Source organism: Drosophila biarmipes, unplaced genomic scaffold, assembly GCF_025231255.1.
Source record: "Drosophila biarmipes strain raj3 unplaced genomic scaffold, RU_DBia_V1.1 ptg000019l, whole genome shotgun sequence".
Classification (NCBI taxonomy): domain Eukaryota; kingdom Metazoa; phylum Arthropoda; class Insecta; order Diptera; family Drosophilidae; genus Drosophila; species Drosophila biarmipes.
This window is the reverse complement of record NW_026114537.1, coordinates 3,848,388-3,872,155: the sequence shown is the minus strand read 5'-3', so window position 1 is coordinate 3,872,155 and position 23,768 is coordinate 3,848,388. Positions and strand designations below refer to the sequence as shown.

The 23,768-nt window shown below is 42.2% G+C and overlaps 1 protein-coding gene across 2 annotated transcripts in view; it reads right to left on the bottom strand.

Annotated features, from left to right (window-relative positions):
* Positions 1–23,768, bottom strand: part of LOC108022489 (testis-specific serine/threonine-protein kinase 3) — a 120,030-nt gene that overhangs the window by 1,600 nt on the left and 94,662 nt on the right. Inside the window, exon 5 of one of the 2 annotated variants that reach the window (XM_050890311.1) lies at positions 12,460–12,550. The exons of the other annotated variant lie outside the window; for it this stretch is intronic. Within the exon in view, the coding sequence (XP_050746268.1) occupies positions 12,487–12,550 (64 nt within the window). The 3' untranslated portion in view covers positions 12,460–12,486. Of the gene's footprint in view, positions 1–12,459; positions 12,551–23,768 lie in introns of those variants that run through there. 2 annotated transcript variants of the gene reach the window in all.

Here is a 23,768-nt window from a genome sequence, read left to right as displayed (position 1 = left end):
TTTTTATACCCTTACAGTTTTAAAAAATAATCTATAATTTTATTAAATTGAATTCGAAATTCTTAAAAATTAATAAATGTATATTCCCAATATTATAAGATAATATGTCAAATAGCCCGAAAGCTCATATAGCTCGTCGTCCGATTTCAATAATATTTAATTCGAAATTCAGAACTAATTAAAAAATGTTATTTTCAAGCTTATAAAATTATATGTTAAACAAGAAAGGAAGTTAACTTCGGCAAGCAGAAGTTTTGTATACCCTTGCAGTTATAAAAAATAATCAATAATTTTATTAAATTGAATTCGGAATTCTTAAAATTATTATTATTATTAGATGGCACTACAACCCGATTCGGGTTTTGGCCGACCTCAGCGTCTCCCAACACGCGCCTCTGTTCCTCGCGCGCCTTCTCCAATCGGAAATACCCAGTGCAGTCAGGTTCTTCTCCACTTGGTCCTTCCATCGGAGCTTTGGTCGTCCCCTTCCTCGTCGTCCGTAGTCGACCCTCGCTTCAAACACCTTCTGAGCTGGAGATTCTTCATCCTTACGCACAGGGTGGCCGAGCCAGCGCAGGCGTTGTATCGTGATGCGCCGGACCACGTCCACGTCGTCGTACAACTCGTACAGCTCGTGGTTCATCCGAATACGAAAGTCGTCCCCAATCTGATCGGGACCAAAGACCTTGCGAAGAATTTTTCTCTCGAACACTGCAAGCGCTGCTGCATCCGTCTGTGATATTACTCATGCTTCTGCGCCATATAATAGCACGGGTAGGATGAGTGTCTTGTAGAGTGTTAATTTTGTTCGGCGAGAGAGGTCTCTATTGCACATTTGCTTACTCAGACCAAAGTAGCACCTATTGGCAAGTGTGATTCTTCGCTTGATCTCCAGGCTGACGTCATTCACGGTGTTAATGGCAGTGCCAAGGTACGTGAACTCCTTGACCACTTCGAAGGTATAGCTGTCCGCTACCACATGGGAGTCTAGGCGCCGCGCCTCCCTGCTTGTCGACAGCATATACTTCGTCTTGCTCTCGTTTACCGCCAAACCTACTTTTGCCGACTCTTTTTCGATAGCCGAAAATGCAGCAGTAACATCACGCTTGCTGCGGCCAATGATGTCAATATCATCGGCATACGCAAGGAGCTGGACACTTTTGTAAAAAATAGTGCCAGATCGATGTACACCGGCTTTCCGCAGATCCCCATCCATCACGAAATTGAAGAGGTCGCACGACAGGGGGTCGTCTTGTCTAAAACCTCGAACGGTATTAAAAGGTTTGGAGAGGTTCGTTCCTACCTTGACAGAGCTGATGGTGCTGCTCAATGTCATTTTGCAAAGACGTATTAGCTTTGCAGGAATACCAAACTCAGACATGGTGGCATATAGGCGTTCCCTCGACGGGCTATCGAATGCAGCTTTATAATCGACAAAGAGATGGTGTGTGTCAATGTTATTCTCGTGGGTTTTTTCCAGGATTTGGCGTAATGTGAAGATCTGGTCTATGGTGGACTTACCAGGTCTGAAGGCGCACTGATAAGGTCCGATCAGTGTGCTGGTAAACGGCTTCAGTCGTTCACATATTACGCTCGATAGGACCTTGTATGAGATGGTAATCAGGCTGATTCCCCGGTAGTTGGCGCATATCGTCGGGTCACCTTTCTTCAGAACGGGACAAAGGCATGCTTTCTTCTAGCCATTTTGCACAAGAGCTGATGCATGCACCTTATCAGCTCTTCGCCGCCGACCTTGAAGAACTCTGCAGGCAGTCCATCAGCACCGGCTGCTTTGTTGTTTTTGAGCCTCGTTATAGCAACTCGGACCTCGTCATGGTTAGGTAGTGGTATATCCACATTGTCGTCGATTGGTGGTATCGGGCTGCTTCGTCCAATGGCGGGATGGGTGCCTTCATCGCCTGCTAGCAGCTTGGAAAAATGCTCCCTTCATAACCTCAGCGTGCACTGCGTATCCGTAACCAGATTTCCATTTTCATCCCGACAGTTAGATGCTCCGGTCTTGAAACCTTGTGTCAGACGGTTGACTTGTTGGTAGAATTTTCAAACATCATTCCTGTCTTGTAACACCTCAAGTTCCTCCCGTTTTTTCCGTCAGAAAAGTCGCCTCTCTTCCTTCCTTTTCTCCCTGTAACGTTCCCACGTAGATCGCGGTGCGCTAGACTGCAGCGTTTTTCTGTGGGCGGCGTTTTTTGCTGCAGCTGCGACGCGACACTCCTCGTCATACCATTGGTTCCGTGTGGGTGGGTGGGTGTTTGAACCCAATGGTTGTTTCAGCAGCAGCTCGCATGGAGTGGGATATGTGCGCCCAGAGTCCGCCGGCGTCAACAGGGAGAGGGATAGGTTGGTGGAGCAGTTCCGAGAGATGAGTGGAGTATGCTATTGCTGTCCGTTGTGATCGCAGCCTAGTGACGTCAAGCTTTCGTTGCGTGATGGGGCGTATGTTTTTCGCTCGACATAGCCGCATGCGTATCTTGGCTGCGACAAGATTGTGGTCCAAGTCAATGTTGACTTCTTAAAAATTTAAAAATGTATAATATGTCAAAAAGCCCCAAAAGCTATAATTTGTTTCTCATTATTTTCCACCAATTATCCAATCGTTCTTATATAGTCGTCCGATTTTAATAAAATTAAATTCGAAATTCAGAACTAATTAAAAAATGTTATATCCAAGCTTAGAAAGGTATATGTTGAAAAACACGAGAGATATAATTTTTTTTAATTTTTTCCCCTATAGTTCCTATGGGAGCTATAAGATATAGTTGTCTGATCCTGCTGGTTCCGACTTAATACTACCTGCAATAGAAAGAAGACTTTTGGGAAAGTTTCAGCCCGATAGCTTTAAAACTGAGAGACTAGTTTGCGTCGAAAGGGACGGACAGACGGACGGACAGACGGACAAGCGGACATGGCTAAATCGACTGGTCTTGTGACGGAAACGTCTCCTTCACTGCGTTGCAAACTTCTGACTGAAATCATTATACCCTCTGCAAGGGTATAAAAAGAAATATATAACTAAGGGATTATTTCTCAGTGTAGGTATTAATATTGTCCAAAGATATGTTCTTGTCTAGACGTGAGAAAACAATGACTTTCAATTTAAAATTCGCGGACTTAAGATGACGGAATAGTTCTTTTTTTGCTTTCGATCAATTGAGCGGAGAAGTGCCATCAAATTTTGTTTGAGAAGTGTAATTTCGGCTGCGAAAATGTTGAAAATGTTACGGAAGGCATGGTGATTCTACCATGTCCCAAAAAAATGTTTATAAGTGGTACAAAGACTTCAAATAAGGTCGGGAACCTGTTGATGACTGGGAGCGCTCCGGACGACCATCGACGTCAATAGATGACCAACACGTCAATGAAGTGAACGAATTTGTGATCAAATATCGTCGGTTGACTATTAGAGATCTTATTGATATGAAGGATCTGTGAAAACCATTTTGAAAGACGATTTCGGCCTACGAAAAGTCAAAACTCGTTTGGTACCGAAAACGCTTAATTTCATGGAAAAAAGTCATCTTGAGACTTGGATTTATGCTTACGACCCTGAAACAACAGACAACAATCAAGGGAATATTGCGCTAAGGCGATATTCAATAGGCTGTCTCGAGTCTGCTTCATAAAGCCGCTCATCTCAACCACAATTTCCTTGCAGAGTTAAAATCTTTTACTCTGCCGGTTAATCCTGCACCTTTGACATGCATCATCGAATCGCAGAGCCTAACACAATTGTTAGGCTATGCTTTGTAAATAAATACACACAGAACACTCGCATAAAATCACTGAAAAAGACAAAATCTCTCGTATCAAGCACGTGCTTAGTGTCGTTGGGCAACTTGTTTTATAATGTTCGAAGTGCATCAACGACCATAGATATAAAAAGTAAACACAGCTGTGCACAAGCGACGCTAAATCGAATTAAATATATATAAAAAAAAATAAAAAAAAAGTATAACAAGAAAGGAAGTTAACTTCTTCAAGCCGATGTTTTTATACCCTTGCAGTTTTAAAAAATAATCAATAATTTTATTAAATTGAATTCGAAATTCTTAAAAATTTATAAATGTATATCCCAATATTATAAGATAATATGTCAAAAAGTCCGAAAGCTATATGATATAGTCGTCCGATTTTAATAATATTTAATTCGAAATTCAGAACTAATTAAAAAATGTTATTTTCAAGCTTATAAAATTATATGTTAAAAAAGAAAGGAAGTTTGTATACCCTTGCAGTTATAAAAAAATAATCAATAATTTTATGAAATTGAATTCGGAATTCTTAAAATTTTATAAATGTATATTCCCAATATTATGAGATAATATGTCAAATAGCCTGAAAGCTATATGATATAGTCGTCCGATTTTAATAATATTTAATACGAAATTCAGAACTAATTAAAAAATGTTATTTTCAAGCTTATAAAATTATATGTTAAACAAGAAAGGAAGTTAACTTCAGCAAGCCGAAGTTTTGTATACCCTTGCAGTTATAAAAAATAATCAATAATTTTATTAAATTGAATTCGGAATTCTTGAAATTATTATTATTATTAGGTGGCACTACAACCCGATTCGGGTTTTGGCCGACCTCAGCGTCTCCCAACACGCGCCTCTGCTCCTCGCGCGCCTTCTCCAATCGGAAATACCCAGTGCAGTCAGGTTCTTCTCCACTTGGTCCTTCCATCGGAGCTTTGGTCGTCCCCTTCCTCGTCGTCCGTAGTCGACCCTCGCTTCAAACACCTTCTGAGCTGGAGATTCTTCATCCTTACGCACAGGGTGGCCGAGCCAGCGCAGGCGTTGTATCGTGATGCGCCGGACCACGTCCACGTCGTCGTACAACTCGTACAGCTCGTGGTTCATCCGAATACGAAAGTCGTCCCCAATCTGATCGGGACCAAAGACCTTGCGAAGAATTTTTCTCTCGAACACTGCAAGCGCTGCTGCATCCGTCTGTGATATTACTCATGCCTCTGCGCCATATAATAGCACGGGTAGGATGAGTGTCTTGTAGAGTGTTAATTTTGTTCGGCGAGAGAGGTCTCTATTGCACATTTGCTTACTCAGACCAAAGTAGCACCTATTGGCAAGTGTGATTCTTCGCTTGATTTCCAGGCTGACGTCATTCACGGTGTTAATGGCAGTGCCAAGGTACGTGAACTCCTTGACCACTTCGAAGGTATAGCTGTCCGCTACCACATGGGAGTCTAGGCGCCGCGCCTCCCTGCTTGTCGACAGCATATACTTCGTCTTGCTCTCGTTTACCGCCAAACCTACTTTTGCCGACTCTTTTTCGATAGCCGAAAATGCAGCAGTAACATCACGCTTGCTGCGGCCAATGATGTCAATATCATCGGCATACGCAAGGAGCTGGACACTTTTGTAAAAAATAGTGCCAGATCGATGTACACCGGCTTTCCGCAGATCCCCATCCATCACGAAATTGAAGAGGTCGCACGACAGGGGGTCGTCTTGTCTAAAACCTCGAACGGTATTAAAAGGTTTGGAGATCAGTGTGCTGGTATACGGCTTCAGTCGTTCACATATTACGCTCGATAGGACCTTGTACGAGATGGTAATCAGGCTGATTCCCCGGTAGTTGGCGCATATCGTCGGGTCACCTTTCTTCAGAACGGGACAAAGGACACTGAGATTCCAATCGTTGGGCATGCTTTCTTCTAGCCATTTTGAACAAGAGCTGATGCATGCACCTTATCAGCTCTTCGCCGCCGACTTTGAACAACTCTGCAGGCAGTCCATCAGCACCGGCTGCTTTGTTGTTTTTGAGCTCCCTTCATAACCTAAGCGTGCTCTGCGTATCCGTAACCAGATTTCCATTTTCATCCCGACAGTTAGATGCTCCGGTCTTGAAACCTTGTGTCAGACGGTTGACTTGTTGGTAGAATTTTCGAACATCATTCCTGTCTTGTAACACCTCAAGTTCCTAGCATTCTCGCTTTTCTTGCTCCCGTTTTTTCCGTCAGAAAAGTCGTCTCTCTTCCTTCCTTTTCTCCCTGTAACGTTCCCACGTAGCTCGCGTTGCGCCAGACTGTAGCGTTTTTCTGTGGGCGGCGTTTTTTGCTGCAGCTGCGACGCGACACTCCTCGTCATACCATTGGTTCCGTGTGGGTGGGTGGGTGATTGAACCCAATGGTTGTTTCAGCAGCAGCTCGCATGGAGTGGGATATGTGCGCCCAGAGTCCGCCGGCGTCAACAGGGAGAGGGATAGGTTGGTGGAGCAGATCCGAGAGGTGAGTGGAGTATGCTATTGCTGTCCGTTGTGATCGCAGCCTAGTGACGTCAAGCTTTCGTTGCGTGATGGGGCGTATGTTTTTCGCTCGGCATAGCCGCATGCGTATCTTGGCTGCGACAAGATAGTGGTCCTAGTCAATGTTGACCCAAAGCTATAATTTGTTTCCCATTATTTTCCACCAATTATCCAATCGTTCTAATGACAGCTATATGATATAGTCGTCCGATTTTAATAAAATGTAATTCGAAATTCAGAACTAATTAAAAAATGTTTTTTTCAGGCTTATAAAATTATATGTTAAGCAAGAATAAAGTTAACTTCGGCAAGCCGAAGTTTTGTATACCCTTGCAGTTATAAAAAATAATCAATAATTTTAATTAAATTGAATTCGGAATTCTTAAAATTATTATTACTATTAGGTGGCACTACAACCCGATTCGGGTTTTGGCCGACCTCAGCGTCTCCCAACACGCGCCTCTGCTCCTCGCGCGTCTTCTCCAATCGGAAATACCCAGTGCAGTCAGGTTCTCCTCCACTTGGTCCTTCCATCGGAGCTTTGGTCGTCCCCTTCCTCGTCGTCCGTAGTCGACCCTCGCTTCAAATACCTTCTGAGCTGGAGATTCTTCATCCATACGCACAGGGTGGCCGAGCCAGCGCAGGCGTTGTATCGTGATGCGCCGGACCACGTCCACGTCGTCGTACAACTCGTACAGCTCGTGGTTCATCCGAATACGAAAGTCGTCCCCAATCTGATCGGGACCAAAGACCTTGCGAAGAATTTTTCTCTCGAACACTGCAAGCGCTGCTGCATCCCTCTGTGATATTACTCATGCTTCTGCGCCATATAATAGCACGGGTAGGATGAGTGTCTTGTAGAGTGTTAATTTTGTTCGGCGAGAGAGGTCTCTATTGCACATTTGCTTACTCAGACCAAAGTAGCACCTATTGGCAAGTGTGATTTTTCGCTTGATCTCCAGGCTGACGTCATTCACGGTGTTAATGGCAGTGCCAAGGTACGTGAACTCCTTCGAAGGTATAGGTCTCCGCTAACACATGGGAGTCTAGGCGCCGCGCCTCCCTGCTTGTCGACAGCATATACTTCGTCTTGCCCTCGTTTACCGCCAAATCTACTTTTGCCGACTCTTTTTCGATAGCCGAAAATGCAGCACTGGCATCACGCTAGCTGCGGCCATTGATGTCAATATCATCGGCATACGCAAGGAGCTGGACACTTTTGTAAAAAATAGTGCCAGATCGATGTACACCGTCTTTCCGCAGATCCCCATCCATCACGAAATTGAAGAGGTCGCACGACAGGGGTCGCCTTGTCAAAAAGCTCGAACGGTATTAAAAGGCTTGGAGAGGTTCGTTCCTACCTTGACAGAGCTGATGGTGCTGCTCAATGTCATTTTGCAAAGACGTATTAGCTTTGCAGGAATACCGAACTCAGACATGGTGACATATAGGCGTTCCCTCGTCGGGCTATCGAATGCAGCTTTATAATCGACAAAGAGATGGTGTGTGCCAATGTTATTCTCGTGGGTTTTTTCCAGGATTTGGCGTAATGTGAAGATCTGGTCTATGGTGGACTTACCAGGTCTGAAGCCGCACTGATAAGGTCCGATCAGTGTGCTGGTATACGGCTTCAGTCGTTCACATATTACGCTCGATAGGACCTTGTACGAGATGGTAATCAGGCTGATTCCCCGGTAGTTGGCGCATATCGTCGGGTCACCTTTCTTCAGAACGGGACAAAGGACACTGAGATTCCAATCGTTGGGCATGCTTTCTTCTAGCCATTTTGAACAAGAGCTGATGCATGCACCTTATCAGCTCTTCGCCGCCGACTTTGAACAACTCTGCAGGCAGTCCATCAGCACCGGCTGCTTTGTTGTTTTTGAGCTCCCTTCATAACCTAAGCGTGCTCTGCGTATCCGTAACCAGATTTCCATTTTCATCCCGACAGTTAGATGCTCCGGTCTTGAAACCTTGTGTCAGACGGTTGACTTGTTGGTAGAATTTTCGAACATCATTCCTGTCTTGTAACACCTCAAGTTCCTAGCATTCTCGCTTTTCTTGCTCCCGTTTTTCCCGTCAGAAAAGTCGTCTCTCTTCCTTCCTTTTCTCCCTGTAACGTTCCCACGTAGCTCGCGTTGCGCCAGACTGTAGCGTTTTTCTGTGGGCGGCGTTTTTTGCTGCAGCTGCGACGCGACACTCCTCGTCATACCATTGGTTCCGTGTGGGTGGGTGGGTGATTGAACCCAATGGTTGTTTCAGCAGCAGCTCGCATGGAGTGGGATATGTGCGCCCAGAGTCCGCCGGCGTCAACAGGGAGAGGGATAGGTTGGTGGAGCAGATCCGAGAGGTGAGTGGAGTATGCTATTGCTGTCCGTTGTGATCGCAGCCTAGTGACGTCAAGCTTTCGTTGCGTGATGGGGCGTATGTTTTTCGCTCGGCATAGCCGCATGCGTATCTTGGCTGCGACAAGATAGTGGTCCTAGTCAATGTTGACTTCTTAAAAATTTAAAAATGTATTTTCCCAATATTAAAAGATAAAATATCAAAAAGCCACAAAGCTATAATTTGTTCCACATTATTTTTCACCAATCATCGAATCGTTCTTATGACAGCTATATGATATAGTCGTCCGATTTTAATAAAATTAAATTCGAAATTTAGAACTAATTAAAAAATGTTATTTCAAGCTTATAAAGTTATATGTTAAAAAACACAAAGGATATAATTCTTATTTCATATTTTCCTACCAATTTTCCGATCGTTCATATGGCAGCTATATGATATAGTCGTCCGATTTTGATAAAATTTAATTCGAAATTCAAAACCAAATAAAAAATGTTATTTCCAAGCGTAGAAGGTTAAAAGTTGAAAAACACCGAAGATATAATTTTTCAATATTCTTTTACCACTAATTTGGGAGCTATATGATACAGTCGTCCGATTATGATAAAATTTAATTCGAAATTCAAAACTAATTAAAAAATGTTATATCCAAGCTTAGAAAGGTATATGTTGAAAAACACGAGAGCTATCATTTTTTTTAATTTTTTCCCCTATAGTTCCTATGGGAGCTATAAGATAAGTCTGATCCGGCAGGTTCCGACTTAATACTACCTGCAATAGAAAGAAGACTTTTGGGAAAGTTTCAGCCCGATAGCTTTAAAACTGAGAGACTAGTTTGCGTAGAAACAGACGGACAGACGGACGGACAGACGGACAAGCGGACATGGCTAAATCGACTGGTCTTGTGACGGAAACGTCTCCTTCACTGCGTTGCAAACTTCTGACTGAAATCATTATACCCTCTGCAAGGGTATAAAAAGGAATATATAACTAAGGGATTATTTCTCAGTGTAGGTATTAATATTGTTCAAAGATATGTTCTTGTCTAGACGTGAGAAAGCAATGACTTCCAATTTAAAATTCGCGGACTTAAGATGACGGAATAGTTCTTTTTTTGCTTTCGATCAATTGAGCGGAGAAGTGCCATCAAATTGTGTTTGCGAAGTGTAATTTCCGCTGCGAAAACGTTGAAAATGTTACGGAAGGCATGGTGATTCTACCATGTCCCTAAAAAATGTTTATAAGTGGTACAAACACTTCAAATAAGGTCGGGAACGTGTTGATGACTGGGAGCGCTCCAGACGACCATTGACGTCAATAGATGACCAATACGTTAATGAAGTGAACGAATTTGTGATCAAATATCGTCGGTTGACTATTAGAGATCTTATTGATATGAAGGATCTGTAAAAACCATTTTGAAAGACGATTTCGGCCTACGAAAGGTCAAAACTCGTTTGGTACCGAAAACGCTTAATTTCATGCAAAAAAGTCATCTTGAGACTTGGATTTATGCTTACGACCCTGAAACAACAGACCAATCAAGGGAATATTGCGCTAAGGCGATATTCAATAGGCTGTCTCGAGTCTGCTTCATAAAGCCGCTCATCTCAACCACCATTTCCTTGCAGAGTTAAGATCAATAAAATCTTTTACTCTGCCGGTTAATCCTGCACCTTTGACATGCATCATCGAATCGCAGAGCCTAACACAATTGTTAGGCTAAGCTTTGTAAATAAATACACACAGAACACTCGCATAAAATCACTGAAGAAGGCAAAATCTCTCGTATCAAGCACGTGCTTAGTGTCGTTGGGCAACTTGTTTTATAATGTTCGAAGTGCATCAACGACCATAGATATAAAAAGTAAACCCAGCTGTGCACAAGCGACGCTAAATCGAATTACATATATATAAAAAAAAAGTATAACAAGAGAGGAAGTTAACTTCTTCAAGCCGATGTTTTTATACTTTTGCAGTTGAAAAAAAATAATCAATAATTTTATTAAATTAAATTCGAAATTCTTAAAAATTTTTAAATGTATATTCCCAATATTATAAGATAATATGTCAAAAAGCCCGAAAGCTATATGATATAGTCGTCCGATTTTAATAATATTTAATTCGAAATTCAGAACTAATTAAAAAATGTTATTTTCAAGCTTATAAAATTATATGTTAAACAAGAAAGGAAGTTAACTTCGGCAAGCAGAAGTTTTGTATACCCTTGCAGTTATAAAAAATAATCAATAATTTTATTAAATTGAATTCGGAATTCTTAAAATTATTATTATTATTACGTGTCACTACAACCCGCCGGACCACGTCCACGTCGTCGTACAACTCGTACAGCTCGTGGTTCATCCGAATACGAAAGTCGTCCCCAATCTGATCGGGACCAAAGACCTTGCGAAGAATTTTTCTCTCGAACACTGCAAGCGCTGCTGCATCCGTCTGTGATATTACTCATGCTTCTGCGCCATATAATAGCACGGGTAGGATGAGTGTCTTGTAGAGTGTTAATTTTGTTCGGCGAGAGAGGTCTCTATTGCACATTTGCTTACTCAGACCAAAGTAGCACCTATTGGCAAGTGTGATTCTTCGCTTGATCTCCAGGCTGACGTCATTCACGGTGTTAATGGCAGTGCCAAGGTACGTGAACTCCTTGACCACTTCGAAGGTATAGCTGTCCGCTACCACATGGGAGTCTAGGCGCCGCGCCTCCCTGCTTGTCGACAGCATATACTTCGTCTTGCTCTCGTTTACCGCCAAACCTACTTTTGCCGACTCTTTTTCCCTCGACGGGCTATCGAATGCAGCTTTATAATCGAGAAAGAGATGGTGTGTGTCAATGTTATTCTCGTGGGTTTTTTCCAGGATTTGGCGTAATGTGAAGATCTGTTCTATGGTGGACTTACCAGGTCTGAAGGCGCACTGATAAGGTCCGATCAGTGTGCTGGTAAACGGCTTCAGTCGTTCACATATTACGCTCGATAGGACCTTGTATGAGATGGTAATCAGGCTGATTCCCCGGTAGTTGGCGTATATCGTCGGGTCACCTTTCTTCAGAACGGGACAAAGAACGCTGAGATTCCAATCGTGGGGCATGCTTTCTTCTAGCCATTTTGTACAAGAGCTGATGCAAGCACCTTATCAGCTCTTCGCCGCCGACCTTGAAAAACTCTGCAGGCAGTCCATCAGCACCGGCTGCTTTGTTGTTTTTGAGCCTCGTTATAGCAACTCGGACCTCGTCATGGTTAGGTAGTGGTATATCCACATTGTCGTCGATTGGTGGTATCGGGCTGCTTCGTCCAATGGCGGGATGGGTGCCTTCATCGCCTGCTAGCAGCTTGGAAAAATGCTCCCTTCATAATCTCAGCGTGCACTGCGTATCCGTAACCAGATTTCCATTTTCATCCCGACAGTTAGATGCTCCGGTCTTGAAACCTTGTGTCAAACGGTTGACTTGTTGGTAGAATTTTCAAACATCATTCCTGTCTTGTAACACCTCAAGTTCCTCCCGTTTTTTCCGTCAGAAAAGTCGCCTCTCTTCCTTCCTTTTCTCCCTGTAACGTTCCCACGTAGATCGCGGTGCGCTAGACTGCAGCGTTTTTCTGTGGGCGGCGTTTTTTGCTGCAGCTGCGACGCGACACTCCTCGTCATACCATTGGTTCCGTGTGGGTGGGTGGGTGTTTGAACCCAATGGTTGTTTCAGCAGCAGCTCGCATGGAGTGGGATATGTGCGCCCAGAGTCCGCCGGCGTCAACAGGGAGAGGGATAGGTTGGTGGAGCAGTTCCGAGAGGTGAGTGGAGTATGCTATTGCTGTCCGTTGTGATCGCAGCCTAGTGACATCAAGCTTTCGTTGCGTGATGGGGCGTATGTTTTTCGCTCGACATAGCCGCATACGTATCTTGGCTGCGACAAGATTAAGGTCCAAGTCAATGTTGACTTCTTAAAAATTTAAAAATGTATAATATGTCAAAAAGCCCCAAAAGCTATAATTTGTTTCTCATTTTTTTCCACCAATTATCCAATCGTTCTTATATAGTCGTCCGATTTTAATAAAATTAAATTCGAAATTCAGAACTAATTAAAAAATGTTATATCCAAGCTTAGAAAGGTATATGTTGAAAAACACGAGAGATATAATTTTTTTTAATTTTTTCCCCTATAGTTCCTATTGGAGCTATAAGATATAGTTGTCTGATCCGGCTGGTTCCGACTTAATACTACCTGCAATAGAAAGAAGACTTTTGGGAAAGTTTCAGCCCGATAGCTTTAAAACTGAGAGACTAGTTTGCGTCGAAAGGGACGGACACACGGACGGACAGACGGACAAGCGGACATGGCTAAATCGACTGGTCTTGTGACGGAAACGTCTCCTTCACTGCGTTGCAAACTTCTGACTGAAATCATTATACCCTCTGCAAGGGTATAAAAAGAAATATATAACTAAGGGATTATTTCTCAGTGTAGGTATTAATATTGTCCAAAGATATGTTCTTGTCTAGACATGAGAAAACAATGACTTTCAATTTAAAATTCGCGGACTTAAGATGACGGAATAGTTCCTTTTTTACTTTCGATCAATTGAGCGGAGAAGTGCCATCAAATTTTGTTTGAGAAGTGTAATTTCGGCTGCGAAAATGTTGAAAATGTTACGGAAGGCATGGTGATTCTACCATGTCCCAAAAAAATGTTTATAAGTGGTACAAAGACTTCAAATAAGGTCGGGAACCTGTTGATGACTGGGAGCGCTCCGGACGACCATCGACGTTAATAGATGACCAACACGTCAATGAAGTGAACGAAGTGTGATCAAATATCGTCGGTTGACTATTAGAGATCTTATTGATATGAAGGATCTGTGAAAACCATTTTGAAAGACGATTTCGGCCTACGAAAAGTCAAAACTCGTTTGGTACCGAAAACGCTTAATTTCATGCAAAAAAGTCATCTTGAGACTTGGATTTATGCTTACGACCCTGAAACAACAGACCAATCAAGGGAATATTGCGCTAAGGCGATATTCAATAGGCTGTCTCGAGTCTGCTTCATAAAGCCGCTCATCTCAACCACAATTTCCTTGCAGAGTTAAAATCTTTTACTCTGCCGGTTAATTCTCACCTTTGACATGCATCATCGAATCGCAGAGCCTAACACAATTGTTAGGCTAAGCTTTGTAAATAAATACACACAGAACACTCGCATAAAATCACTGAAAAAGACAAAATCTCTCGTATCAAGCACGTGCTTAGTGTCGTTGGGCAACTTGTTTTATAATGTTCGAAGTGCATCAACGACCATAGATATAAAAAGTAAACACAGCTGTGCACAAGCGACGCTAAATCAAATTACATATATATAAAAAAAAAAATAAAAAAAAATATAACAAGAAAGAAAGTTAACTTCTTCAAGCCGATGTTTTTATACCCTTACAGTTTTAAAAAATAATCTATAATTTTATTAAATTGAATTCGAAATTCTTAAAAATTAATAAATGTATATTCCCAATATTATAAGATAATATGTCAAATAGCCCGAAAGCTCATATAGCTCGTCGTCCGATTTCAATAATATTTAATTCGAAATTCAGAACTAATTAAAAAATGTTATTTTCAAGCTTATAAAATTATATGTTAAACAAGAAAGGAAGTTAACTTCGGCAAGCAGAAGTTTTGTATACCCTTGCAGTTATAAAAAATAATCAATAATTTTATTAAATTGAATTCGGAATTCTTAAAATTATTATTATTATTAGATGGCACTACAACCCGATTCGGGTTTTGGCCGACCTCAGCGTCTCCCAACACGCGCCTCTGTTCCTCGCGCGCCTTCTCCAATCGGAAATACCCAGTGCAGTCAGGTTCTTCTCCACTTGGTCCTTCCATCGGAGCTTTGGTCGTCCCCTTCCTCGTCGTCCGTAGTCGACCCTCGCTTCAAACACCTTCTGAGCTGGAGATTCTTCATCCTTACGCACAGGGTGGCCGAGCCAGCGCAGGCGTTGTATCGTGATGCGCCGGACCACGTCCACGTCGTCGTACAACTCGTACAGCTCGTGGTTCATCCGAATACGAAAGTCGTCCCCAATCTGATCGGGACCAAAGACCTTGCGAAGAATTTTTCTCTCGAACACTGCAAGCGCTGCTGCATCCGTCTGTGATATTACTCATGCTTCTGCGCCATATAATAGCACGGGTAGGATGAGTGTCTTGTAGAGTGTTAATTTTGTTCGGCGAGAGAGGTCTCTATTGCACATTTGCTTACTCAGACCAAAGTAGCACCTATTGGCAAGTGTGATTCTTCGCTTGATCTCCAGGCTGACGTCATTCACGGTGTTAATGGCAGTGCCAAGGTACGTGAACTCCTTGACCACTTCGAAGGTATAGCTGTCCGCTACCACATGGGAGTCTAGGCGCCGCGCCTCCCTGCTTGTCGACAGCATATACTTCGTCTTGCTCTCGTTTACCGCCAAACCTACTTTTGCCGACTCTTTTTCGATAGCCGAAAATGCAGCAGTAACATCACGCTTGCTGCGGCCAATGATGTCAATATCATCGGCATACGCAAGGAGCTGGACACTTTTGTAAAAAATAGTGCCAGATCGATGTACACCGGCTTTCCGCAGATCCCCATCCATCACGAAATTGAAGAGGTCGCACGACAGGGGGTCGTCTTGTCTAAAACCTCGAACGGTATTAAAAGGTTTGGAGAGGTTCGTTCCTACCTTGACAGAGCTGATGGTGCTGCTCAATGTCATTTTGCAAAGACGTATTAGCTTTGCAGGAATACCAAACTCAGACATGGTGGCATATAGGCGTTCCCTCGACGGGCTATCGAATGCAGCTTTATAATCGACAAAGAGATGGTGTGTGTCAATGTTATTCTCGTGGGTTTTTTCCAGGATTTGGCGTAATGTGAAGATCTGGTCTATGGTGGACTTACCAGGTCTGAAGGCGCACTGATAAGGTCCGATCAGTGTGCTGGTAAACGGCTTCAGTCGTTCACATATTACGCTCGATAGGACCTTGTATGAGATGGTAATCAGGCTGATTCCCCGGTAGTTGGCGCATATCGTCGGGTCACCTTTCTTCAGAACGGGACAAAGGCATGCTTTCTTCTAGCCATTTTGCACAAGAGCTGATGCATGCACCTTATCAGCTCTTCGCCGCCGACCTTGAAGAACTCTGCAGGCAGTCCATCAGCACCGGCTGCTTTGTTGTTTTTGAGCCTCGTTATAGCAACTCGGACCTCGTCATGGTTAGGTAGTGGTATATCCACATTGTCGTCGATTGGTGGTATCGGGCTGCTTCGTCCAATGGCGGGATGGGTGCCTTCATCGCCTGCTAGCAGCTTGGAAAAATGCTCCCTTCATAACCTCAGCGTGCACTGCGTATCCGTAACCAGATTTCCATTTTCATCCCGACAGTTAGATGCTCCGGTCTTGAAACCTTGTGTCAGACGGTTGACTTGTTGGTAGAATTTTCAAACATCATTCCTGTCTTGTAACACCTCAAGTTCCTCCCGTTTTTTCCGTCAGAAAAGTCGCCTCTCTTCCTTCCTTTTCTCCCTGTAACGTTCCCACGTAGATCGCGGTGCGCTAGACTGCAGCGTTTTTCTGTGGGCGGCGTTTTTTGCTGCAGCTGCGACGCGACACTCCTCGTCATACCATTGGTTCCGTGTGGGTGGGTGGGTGTTTGAACCCAATGGTTGTTTCAGCAGCAGCTCGCATGGAGTGGGATATGTGCGCCCAGAGTCCGCCGGCGTCAACAGGGAGAGGGATAGGTTGGTGGAGCAGTTCCGAGAGGTGAGTGGAGTATGCTATTGCTGTCCGTTGTGATCGCAGCCTAGTGACGTCAAGCTTTCGTTGCGTGATGGGGCGTATGTTTTTCGCTCGACATAGCCGCATGCGTATCTTGGCTGCGACAAGATTGTGGTCCAAGTCAATGTTGACTTCTTAAAAATTTAAAAATGTATAATATGTCAAAAAGCCCCAAAAGCTATAATTTGTTTCTCATTATTTTCCACCAATTATCCAATCGTTCTTATATAGTCGTCCGATTTTAATAAAATTAAATTCGAAATTCAGAACTAATTAAAAAATGTTATATCCAAGCTTAGAAAGGTATATGTTGAAAAACACGAGAGATATAATTTTTTTTAATTTTTTCCCCTATAGTTCCTATGGGAGCTATAAGATATAGTTGTCTGATCCTGCTGGTTCCGACTTAATACTACCTGCAATAGAAAGAAGACTTTTGGGAAAGTTTCAGCCCGATAGCTTTAAAACTGAGAGACTAGTTTGCGTCGAAAGGGACGGACAGACGGACGGACAGACGGACAAGCGGACATGGCTAAATCGACTGGTCTTGTGACGGAAACGTCTCCTTCACTGCGTTGCAAACTTCTGACTGAAATCATTATACCCTCTGCAAGGGTATAAAAAGAAATATATAACTAAGGGATTATTTCTCAGTGTAGGTATTAATATTGTCCAAAGATATGTTCTTGTCTAGACGTGAGAAAACAATGACTTTCAATTTAAAATTCGCGGACTTAAGATGACGGAATAGTTCTTTTTTTGCTTTCGATCAATTGAGCGGAGAAGTGCCATCAAATTTTGTTTGAGAAGTGTAATTTCGGCTGCGAAAATGTTGAAAATGTTACGGAAGGCATGGTGATTCTACCATGTCCCAAAAAAATGTTTATAAGTGGTACAAAGACTTCAAATAAGGTCGGGAACCTGTTGATGACTGGGAGCGCTCCGGACGACCATCGACGTCAATAGATGACCAACACGTCAATGAAGTGAACGAATTTGTGATCAAATATCGTCGGTTGACTATTAGAGATCTTATTGATATGAAGGATCTGTGAAAACCATTTTGAAAGACGATTTCGGCCTACGAAAAGTCAAAACTCGTTTGGTACCGAAAACGCTTAATTTCATGGAAAAAAGTCATCTTGAGACTTGGATTTATGCTTACGACCCTGAAACAACAGACCAATCAAGGGAATATTGCGCTAAGGCGATATTCAATAGGCTGTCTCGAGTCTGCTTCATAAAGCCGCTCATCTCAACCACAATTTCCTTGCAGAGTTAAAATCTTTTACTCTGCCGGTTAATCCTGCACCTTTGACATGCATCATCGAATCGCAGAGCCTAACACAATTGTTAGGCTATGCTTTGTAAATAAATACACACAGAACACTCGCATAAAATCACTGAAAAAGACAAAATCTCTCGTATCAAGCACGTGCTTAGTGTCGTTGGCCAACTTGTTTTATAATGTTCGAAGTGCATCAACGACCATAGATATAAAAAGTAAACACAGCTGTGCACAAGCGACGCTAAATCGAATTAAATATATATAAAAAAAAATAAAAAAAAAGTATAACAAGAAAGGAAGTTAACTTCTTCAAGCCGATGTTTTTATACCCTTGCAGTTTTAAAAAATAATCAATAATTTTATTAAATTGAATTCGAAATTCTTAAAAATTTATAAATGTATATCCCAATATTATAAGATAATATGTCAAAAAGTCCGAAAGCTATATGATATAGTCGTCCGATTTTAATAATATTTAATTCGAAATTCAGAACTAATTAAAAAATGTTATTTTCAAGCTTATAAAATTATATGTTAAAAAAGAAAGGAAGTTTGTATACCCTTGCAGTTATAAAAAAATAATCAATAATTTTATGAAATTGAATTCGGAATTCTTAAAATTTTATAAATGTATATTCCCAATATTATGAGATAATATGTCAAATAGCCTGAAAGCTATATGATATAGTCGTCCGATTTTAATAATATTTAATACGAAATTCAGAACTAATTAAAAAATGTTATTTTCAAGCTTATAAAATTATATGTTAAACAAGAAAGGAAGTTAACTTCAGCAAGCCGAAGTTTTGTATACCCTTGCAGTTATAAAAAATAATCAATAATTTTATTAAATTGAATTCGGAATTCTTGAAATTATTATTATTATTAGGTGGCACTACAACCCGATTCGGGTTTTGGCCGACCTCAGCGTCTCCCAACACGCGCCTCTGCTCCTCGCGCGCCTTCTCCAATCGGAAATACCCAGTGCAGTCAGGTTCTTCTCCACTTGGTCCTTCCATCGGAGCTTTGGTCGTCCCCTTCCTCGTCGTCCGTAGTCGACCCTCGCTTCAAACACCTTCTGAGCTGGAGATTCTTCATCCTTACGCACAGGGTGGCCGAGCCAGCGCAGGCGTTGTATCGTGATGCGCCGGACCACGTCCACGTCGTCGTACAACTCGTACAGCTCGTGGTTCATCCGAATACGAAAGTCGTCCCCAATCTGATCGGGACCAAAGACCTTGCGAAGAATTTTTCTCTCGAACACTGCAAGCGCTGCTGCATCCGTCTGTGATATTACTCATGCCTCTGCGCCATATAATAGCACGGGTAGGATGAGTGTCTTGTAGAGTGTTAATTTTGTTCGGCGAGAGAGGTCTCTATTGCACATTTGCTTACTCAGACCAAAGTAGCACCTATTGGCAAGTGTGATTCTTCGCTTGATTTCCAGGCTGACGTCATTCACGGTGTTAATGGCAGTGCCAAGGTACGTGAACTCCTTGACCACTTCGAAGGTATAGCTGTCCGCTACCACATGGGAGTCTAGGCGCCGCGCCTTCCTGCTTGTCGACAGCATATACTTCGTCTTGCTCTCGTTTACCGCCAAATCTACTTTTGCCGACTCTTTTTCGATAGCCGAAAATGCAGCAGTAACATCACGCTTGCTGCGGCCAATGATGTCAATATCATCGGCATACGCAAGGAGCTGGACACTTTTGTAAAAAATAGTGCCAGATCGATGTACACCGGCTTTCCGCAGATCCCCATCCATCACGAAATTGAAGAGGTCGCACGACAGGGGGTCGTCTTGTCTAAAACCTCGAACGGTATTAAAAGGTTTGGAGAGGTTCGTTCCTACCTTGACAGAGCTGATGGTGCTGCTCAATGTCATATTGCAAAGACGTATTAGCTTTGCAGGAATACCAAACTCAGACATGGTGGCATATAGGCGTTCCCTCGACGGGCTATCGAATGCAGCTTTATAATCGACAAAGAGATGGTGTGTGTCAATGTTATTCTCGTGGGTTTTTTCCAGGATTTGGCGTAATGTGAAGATCTGGTCTATGGTGGACTTACCAGGTCTGAAGGCGCACTGATAAGGTCCGATCAGTGTGCTGGTAAACGGCTTCAGTCGTTCACATATTACGCTCGATAGGACCTTGTATGAGATGGTGATCAGGCTGATTCCCCGGTAGTTGGCGCATATCGTCGGGTCACCTTTCTTCAGAACGGGACAAAGGCATGCTTTCTTCTAGCCATTTTGCACAAGAGCTGATGCATGCACCTTATCAGCTCTTCGCCGCCGACCTTGAAGAACTCTGCAGGCAGTCCATCAGCACCGGCTGCTTTGTTGTTTTTGAGCCTCGTTATAGCAACTCGGACCTCGTCATGGTTAGGTAGTGGTATATCCACATTGTCGTCGATTGGTGGTATCGGGCTGCTTCGTCCAATGGCGGGATGGGTGCCTTCATCGCCTGCTAGCAGCTTGGAAAAATGCTCCCTTCATAACCTCAGCGTGCACTGCGTATCCGTAACCAGATTTCCATTTTCATCCCGACAGTTAGATGCTCCGGTCTTGAAACCTTGTGTCAGACGGTTGACTTGTTGGTAGAATTTTCAAACATCATTCCTGTCTTGTAACACCTCAAGTTCCTCCCGTTTTTTCCGTCAGAAAAGTCGCCTCTCTTCCTTCCTTTTCTCCCTGTAACGTTCCCACGTAGATCGCGGTGCGCTAGACTGCAGCGTTTTTCTGTGGGCGGCGTTTTTTGCTGCAGCTGCGACGCGACACTCCTCGTCATACCATTGGTTCCGTGTGGGTGGGCGCTTGAACCCAATGGTTGTTTCAGCAGCAGCTCGCATGGAGTGGGATATGTGCGCCCAGAGTCCGCCAGCGTCAACAGGGAGAGGGATAGGTTGGTGGAGCAGTTCCGAGAGGTGAGTGGAGTATGCTATTGCTGTCCGTTGTGATCGCAGCCTAGTGACGTCAAGCTTTCGTTGCGTGATGGGGCGTATGTTTTTCGCTCGGCATAGCCGCATGCGTATCTTGGCTGTGACAAGATAGTAGTCCAAGTCAATGTTGACTTCTTAAAAATTTAAAAATGTATTTTCCCAGTATTAAAAGATAATATGTCAAAAAGCCCCAAAGCTATAATTTGTTTCACATTATTTTCCACCAATTATCCAATCGTTCTTATGACAGCTATATGATATAGTCGTCCGATTTTAATAAAATTAAATTCGAAATTCAGAACTAATTAAAAAATGTTATTTCAAGCTTATAAATGTATATGTTAAAAAACACAAAGGATATAATTCTTATTTCATATTTTCCTACCAATTTTCCGATCGTTCATATGGCAGCTATATGATATAGTCGTCCGATTTTGATAAAATTTAATTCGAAATTCAAAACCAAATAAAAAATGTTATTTCCAAGCGTAGAAGGTTAAAAGTTAAAAAACACCGAAGATATACTTTTTCAATATTCTTTTACCACTAATTTTCCGATTCTTACTATGGGAGCTATATGATACAGTCGTCCGATTATGATAAAATTTAATTCGAAATTCAAAACTAATTAAAAAATGTTATATCCAAGCTTAGAAAGGTATATGTTGAAAAACACGAGAGATATAATTTTTTTTAATTTTTTCCCCTATAGTTCCTATGGGAGCTATAAGATATAGTTGTCTGATCCTGCTGGTTCCGACTTAATACTACCTGCAATAGAAAGAAGACTTTTGGGAAAGTTTCAGCCCGATAGCTTTAAAACTGAGAGACTAGTTTGCGTCGAAAGGGACGGACAGACGGACGGACAGACGGACAAGCGGACATGGCTAAATCGACTGGTCTTGTGACGGAAACGTCTCCTTCACTGCGTTGCAAACTTCTGACTGAAATCATTATACCCTCTGCAAGGGTATAAAAAGAAATATATAACTAAGGGATTATTTCTCAGTGTAGGTATTAATATTGTCCAAAGATATGTTCTTGTCTAGACGTGAGAAAACAATGACTTTCAATTTAAAATTCGCGGACTTAAGATGACGGAATAGTTCTTTTTTTGCTTTCGATCAATTGAGCGGAGAAGTGCCATCAAATTTTGTTTGAGAAGTGTAATTTCGGCTGCGAAAATGTTGAAAATGTTACGGAAGGCATGGTGATTCTACCATGTCCCAAAAAAATGTTTATAAGTGGTACAAAGACTTCAAATAAGGTCGGGAACCTGTTGATGACTGGGAGCGCTCCGGACGACCATCGACGTCAATAGATGACCAACACGTCAATGAAGTGAACGAATTTGTGATCAAATATCGTCGGTTGACTATTAGAGATCTTATTGATATGAAGGATCTGTGAAAACCATTTTGAAAGACGATTTCGGCCTACGAAAAGTCAAAACTCGTTTGGTACCGAAAACGCTTAATTTCATGGAAAAAAGTCATCTTGAGACTTGGATTTATGCTTACGACCCTGAAACAACAGACAACAATCAAGGGAATATTGCGCTAAGGCGATATTCAATAGGCTGTCTCGAGTCTGCTTCATAAAGCCGCTCATCTCAACCACAATTTCCTTGCAGAGTTAAAATCTTTTACTCTGCCGGTTAATCCTGCACCTTTGACATGCATCATCGAATCGCAGAGCCTAACACAATTGTTAGGCTATGCTTTGTAAATAAATACACACAGAACACTCGCATAAAATCACTGAAAAAGACAAAATCTCTCGTATCAAGCACGTGCTTAGTGTCGTTGGGCAACTTGTTTTATAATGTTCGAAGTGCATCAACGACCATAGATATAAAAAGTAAACACAGCTGTGCACAAGCGACGCTAAATCGAATTAAATATATATAAAAAAAAATAAAAAAAAAGTATAACAAGAAAGGAAGTTAACTTCTTCAAGCCGATGTTTTTATACCCTTGCAGTTTTAAAAAATAATCAATAATTTTATTAAATTGAATTCGAAATTCTTAAAAATTTATAAATGTATATCCCAATATTATAAGATAATATGTCAAAAAGTCCGAAAGCTATATGATATAGTCGTCCGATTTTAATAATATTTAATTCGAAATTCAGAACTAATTAAAAAATGTTATTTTCAAGCTTATAAAATTATATGTTAAAAAAGAAAGGAAGTTTGTATACCCTTGCAGTTATAAAAAAATAATCAATAATTTTATGAAATTGAATTCGGAATTCTTAAAATTTTATAAATGTATATTCCCAATATTATGAGATAATATGTCAAATAGCCTGAAAGCTATATGATATAGTCGTCCGATTTTAATAATATTTAATACGAAATTCAGAACTAATTAAAAAATGTTATTTTCAAGCTTATAAAATTATATGTTAAACAAGAAAGGAAGTTAACTTCAGCAAGCCGAAGTTTTGTATACCCTTGCAGTTATAAAAAATAATCAATAATTTTATTAAATTGAATTCGGAATTCTTGAAATTATTATTATTATTAGGTGGCACTACAACCCGATTCGGGTTTTGGCCGACCTCAGCGTCTCCCAACACGCGCCTCTGCTCCTCGCGCGCCTTCTCCAATCGGAAATACCCAGTGCAGTCAGGTTCTTCTCCACTTGGTCCTTCCATCGGAGCTTTGGTCGTCCCCTTCCTCGTCGTCCGTAGTCGACCCTCGCTTCAAACACCTTCTGAGCTGGAGATTCTTCATCCTTACGCACAGGGTGGCCGAGCCAGCGCAGGCGTTGTATCGTGATGCGCCGGACCACGTCCACGTCGTCGTACAACTCGTACAGCTCGTGGTTCATCCGAATACGAAAGTCGTCCCCAATCTGATCGGGACCAAAGACCTTGCGAAGAATTTTTCTCTCGAACACTGCAAGCGCTGCTGCATCCGTCTGTGATATTACTCATGCCTCTGCGCCATATAATAGCACGGGTAGGATGAGTGTCTTGTAGAGTGTTAATTTTGTTCGGCGAGAGAGGTCTCTATTGCACATTTGCTTACTCAGACCAAAGTAGCACCTATTGGCAAGTGTGATTCT